The sequence below is a fragment of the Mercenaria mercenaria genome, chromosome 17 (genome assembly GCF_021730395.1).
Source record: "Mercenaria mercenaria strain notata chromosome 17, MADL_Memer_1, whole genome shotgun sequence".
Lineage (NCBI taxonomy): Eukaryota > Metazoa > Mollusca > Bivalvia > Venerida > Veneridae > Mercenaria > Mercenaria mercenaria.
The window spans coordinates 4,390,183-4,395,811 of NC_069377.1; the positions used below are offsets into that span (position 1 = coordinate 4,390,183).

The following is a 5,629-nucleotide window of genomic DNA, read 5'->3' on the forward strand; positions in this document are numbered from 1 at the left end:
AGTACTGAGGTCACTGAATAAATGTGACTGTATATTTGAAATAATCATATCGTAGGTTTATCATTTTCTACAAAATTAAAAAGGGTATGAGACAGAATTTGAGACAAAATTCGGGACAAGGTTGATCAGTTTTGCCATCCGTTTACACAGGTTTGGTGTTTCCGAACCTCGGACAAATATAAAAATAAAAAGAAAGCCATTAGATAAGTGTATGATAGGATACAGGAAGTGATACTGAAACTGAAAGAAATGCCACAAGCATGCCCGATTACAAATGCAAACGGAAGTTTTTGTTACTGTACTTGAAAGATTAAATCCTTTTATCTGTTAATAAAATGTCAAAGTCTTGCAAATTATTAAATTGGGATATCTAGTCAGCTAAACATTTTAGGACACATAATTGAGCCGTGCCATGAGAAAACCAACATAATGGGTTTGCGACCAGCATGGATCCAGACCAGCCTGCGCATCCGCGCAGTCTGGTCAGGATCCATGCTGTTCGCTTTTAAAGCTTATTGGAATTGGAGAAACCGTCGCAAACCCACTATGTTGGTTTTCTCATGGCACGGCTCATATCAAAATATCAAGTATTCTCTCTCTTGATTCCGTTTCGATGGCTGTTTCATTCAACTTGTCGCATCGCATGGCCGATGTCTAAAAGCGGCTAAAAGAAGGACTCGTCCGTTACCTAATGGAGATCTCTTTTTTTTTCAACTGATACAGCTTTAATATTTCTTACATTACATCAATTCAGTAATATTCTCAATTCCTGGACATTCGGCCTCAATAAAATTTGTTGTTTATATCACTTTATTTGTTTTCTGATAAAAATATTATTGAAAAACGTATATTCATTTTTGTTAGTGGTGGAGTGGTATTTTTCATCACATACTAACTCCACTCTTTAACCTTACTTTACCTATTTTGTTTATCTGATCCTTTTTTCGACAGAAAGTTTTAGTACAGATATTAAGTGTTCTATTTTGGGTTAAGTAATGTAATCTATGTCACGAAATTGCGAACGGTTTAAAGACTTAAACATACATGCATTTAGATCTACTATAATATCTTGGTTTTGAGAGTATTTTACATACGATATGGCCTGATAATGCAAGACATTCTAAATTGTAATATAGGAAAACAAACTGTACGATACAAAATTTTGTTCATCTCACTTTGGTTAGCCTGCTCGACATCCCTATCAAGGGCTTACAACGAGATTGTGTCTTAATCCACATGTAAATATTATGACCATGGTGCAAATACGAACAAATTCCATGGAGAAGTATTTCACCAGGACTTTTGGCATAAAACTCACATTAGAGACACATATGCGATATTTTCACTTATTACATATTAATTTATACACTCCGTTAAGTTACAATAGAACCTAGAACGTCATCAATGCTTTTCCACTTTGACGTTCAAATTTCATATCAGGTACGTGACGTCATTTGTGACTTTAGTCAAGTTTAAAACATTTCTATTATGATATTTTCAATTTTATTCAGGCTAAAGAGCAACTTTTTAACATCTATATCATAATTTTAAGTGTAGATGCGTATATAATAAAAGGGTTATTAGATTTGCATCGAGAAATATGCACTCGTTCTTTCGCGGAATAGCATTACGCTCCTAAAGTCGCGCAGAACTCATACTATCTCATAACTTGTAAATATATGGAGAAAAGTGAAATGATCAAACTTGTCTGTTACCATTGTGTTAGCTTAAATCAGATTAATGAACTCATGCTCTTAACCTTCATGCCACCATCGCTGTGAACCTTGTGTCTTTCATTGTCCGTTGGGGAAGCGATGTAGCACATATAATTTTTACCCACGCGGTGTCTTATAACTAAGTCGTGCTGACTTTAATCATAATATGTCCGATATATAGCGACGCAGAAGTCGGGCTTGAAAATGTCATATTACATTTTGTTATCTTTTTTGTGCAAAAGAGAGACTTGAAAGAACCTTGAACTTGTTTTAAGCTTTTTTCACATTATGTGTAGACTTTCACTATAGTCACAGTTCATGTTAGGCTGATGTTGAAATAACTCGTAGCCCAACCCTTTTGTTTTTTGTTGTGTGTTAAAAATGTATGTAATATTGTGTGTAATATTGAAACAGAGAGCAATAAAATATGATTAAACTAAACTAAGTTCATGTTAGGCGCGGGGATCTGGACCAGCTGTCGAAAATCATTAATCTGAGATTATTACACGATACATCTATTCTTGATAACATGCATTATTCTTCATACCACTTTCGTGGCAAATTCAGTATCTTTTGTGGACGCTGGCTGTCCTTAGGATATCTTAGCAGATACTACTTACCGATATTGAGTCAACTTGAATAGCTGTATACATCATATTTATGTTTACAAGTACGGTCGTGTATAATGCAGTATGCTGCTTAACTAACAAGCTTAAGTAAAGGTGATAACTTTACCAATGATATAAATAAAACAAAACTCGGATCTACTTATTTACTCTATTTTGAATACTGGATGTATACAATCAACCAATTTACATCACTGGCATTATGGTATAGTATGGTATATCATAGTGCCGTTGTGAGGAGCATGTCCACAATATTTTAAATTGACTTGATCAATGGCAGTCTTTTCCACTACAGTAGATGAGGATAGTAGACCTAAAATCCGTAACTGAAATAGAATAAGACTGGTAATTATGGCACAGGTTTCTGATGACATGCAAAATGTTTTAAAATGTTGTCCATGACTCTTTTAAAATTTAAATGTGTATAACAATCATTTTTAAACTTCAGCTTTATGTTTATTGAAGGTTCTATTGTTTAATCCTTGGTAGTCACCAAGCCAATGTTTCTTCTGTTGTAAGACTAGTCTTTATGGTAGTATGGCCGAATCCTAATAGACCTGTCTTCAAGACTTCTTCGACGAGTGCCTTTGAATCATCTTGATAATGTACATGTGTTTGACAACTATTTGTGTATTTGTAGGAAAAGGATGAATGCTGTATAAAGATAAATGCTTTACACTTACTTCTACAGCCCTCATGCCACCATCGGTGTGAACCGTGTGTCTTTCATCGTCCGTTAGGGATGCGATGTAGCACATATAATTTTTACCAGAGCGGTGTTTTATAACCAAGTCGTGCTGAAATTATCATTTTGACTTTAATCATAATATGTCCGAGGTTCCAAAACATAACATTATCCTAACATCATAAAACTGATTTTTAAAGAAACTTTACATAATTGTCCATTTCAAAAGAAAACACCGCACCGATAACACGATGGTGTTTCTTAATAGAGTTTATATTTAAAAGCAAATGAAAATAATTATACTTTTAAAATTGCTTTTTTTTTGTATATTTGTTCAATCTAGCTGTTTCAAAACTAATGTGTACATACGTTTTGAACATATTTAGTTTTGCGAGGAGTTGACGAATAAATTGGTTATTATACATTATAATTTTTATGCACAGGTTGTTTACAAAATAAATTAAACAAGTTCGTATGAACCTTGAAAATTAGTTATATCTTTATAGTAAGTAAAGACATTTATCATATATAATCATGTGCTCTAAGTTCTGTAAATAAGAAGTGACCTTATTTTTTAATTTTCAAATCTTTATGCAAAATAAAAAAAAGTGTTCTGGTCCAAAAAAAGTAAATTTATTTCGTTTCCATCGGCAAAGTTTCTCATATTTCAGATAAACACAGTCGTCAAGTTGGTTACAAAGCGTTTCTTGAATCCGTTCCAATACTATTCTTTTAAGTATATCAACACGAGTAGCATTCTCCTCCGAAAAAGATTCTTCAATTTAAAATACGAAGAAACACAAACTTGAAGCTTAATAAACTTACGGAGCGACCGTTGTATGCAAACGTAAACGCTTCACCCTCATTTGGTTCATGCGTGTGGGTGTGGTGTGGATGGTGGGTGGTAGTTGATGCCTAAAATAAGAAAATTGTGAAAATGTATCATCATTACTTCTTAATATTTAAAAAATGCAGTACTGTTTTAGAAACTCTAAGATTCATTAAAAATAAAAATAAAAATGATGAAAATAATGATGCTGAAAAAGCTGCGTTTGTTGTTGTTGCTGCTGCTGCTGATAATGACGACGCTGATGACGACAACGATATTGATATCGACGAAGACAAACGACAACAAAGGCGAAAATTACGATAATGCCTACAACGATGATGATTATGATAATGATAAGGATGAAGAGACGTTTCTTTTTCCTGTTCCGACTGGTGTTTGAAATCACTGCTTGAGATATCAAGGGCCATGGTTAGCACCGGACGCAATGGAAGAAAGTGCCAGACAGTTCGATCGTAAAGCTGAATGGAAATCACACATTTAGTTGTGATTTTTACAGATAGAGGGATACAAGTGAAAACTATCCAGTATCCCATTGACTTACCATCTTTTCATATCCACTGCTGAGAATGTGTCCTGGGATGAAAGTGTAAAGCACGTGTTTATTATTGGTTCATGACTTAAGATAATAGTGCTTTGGGATATTCAATTCATTGATCCCCAATACCATTTAAATGTATTGAAAAGAAAAATGTTTAAAACCAAATGCAGATTCTATAGGCACATTAGTTAAAACGGATATAAAAAAACTCAAATAACACTTTTGGTTTGACATATGTAAAACGGTACTTACAAATGTCGTGGCCACGAGGCAAAGAAGTGCGAAACAGATCCTCATGTTGAAATTTAACGATTAACTATAAGCTAGTAATTCAATACTAAAGACAACCACATTTATACAAAAGATAAGACTTATCTAGTCTTCACATTTTCGTTTAGGTCATGCAGAGGCCTTGTATGAAAAAATACTTGACAATTGATAAATACAAGGATTTATTTCACTAAGCTTCACGCCGTTTTATTTTCTCAGCAGTATTGCAGTATAACACTAATTCTTTATCACTCTTTCCGAAAATGAATTATAACCAGACTTCTTATCTTTAAAGGGACATCTCTTCACACAAACACCACTTTAAGAACTTTTTTTTCTTAAATCACAATTCTATCTGCATAAGCGAATTGATACTACCTAGAAATCTGAATAACTTTGTTTATACTATAATTGCAAACACATAAACTCACATTCGATTTTCCGTTAATCAAAACGCCAATGATATCAGTGTTAAGCAGAGAAATTGTTTTGCACGGGTATCGTACAATTTGCTTCTTAGTTATGGACTACTCCAACGACAAAAAGTTAATCCAACCGTCACAATAGACAAAAGGAGTTGCAAAAAAGAAAGTCTTTTGTAAGATATTGATATGACCTACATATTTTAATATATTATACGGTATCTTTTAAATAAAATAACAATACTTTAGACGAAGTATACCTTCTTTCCTTTGTGAAATTAGGTTATAGGGCCTCTTTGTTTGGTCTGATAGCGACATAATAGCAAAACTACTAGGTACAAGTCCTTTTCACGCATGAAATATTGCACTGAAACATACCAAATGTTCCATAAATATACAAACAGTGTGGGAATGTTGAAGATATATGAAAATATGTCACGAACACGGTGTCTCCCTTCGAATAAAGTTCGTTGGGGAGAAATTTGTACTTTACGTTATACTACGTTATACTGTCATTGCAAGA

At 33.6% G+C, this 5,629-nt stretch overlaps 1 protein-coding gene across 1 annotated transcript; it reads right to left on the reverse strand.

Annotated features, from left to right (window-relative positions):
- Window positions 1-2,478: 2,478 nt before the first annotated feature.
- On the reverse strand, window positions 2,479-4,795 carry LOC123537378 (uncharacterized). The gene is made up of 4 exons (XM_045321074.2): window positions 4,667-4,795; window positions 3,852-3,941; window positions 3,025-3,138; window positions 2,479-2,667 (listed from the first exon to the last, which is right to left on the reverse strand). Exons 1-4 carry the CDS (start codon window positions 4,709-4,711, stop codon window positions 2,542-2,544), a joined length of 375 nt encoding a protein of 124 aa, XP_045177009.2. The 5' UTR covers window positions 4,712-4,795; the 3' UTR covers window positions 2,479-2,541.
- Between the last annotated feature and the right edge of the window lie 834 nt (window positions 4,796-5,629).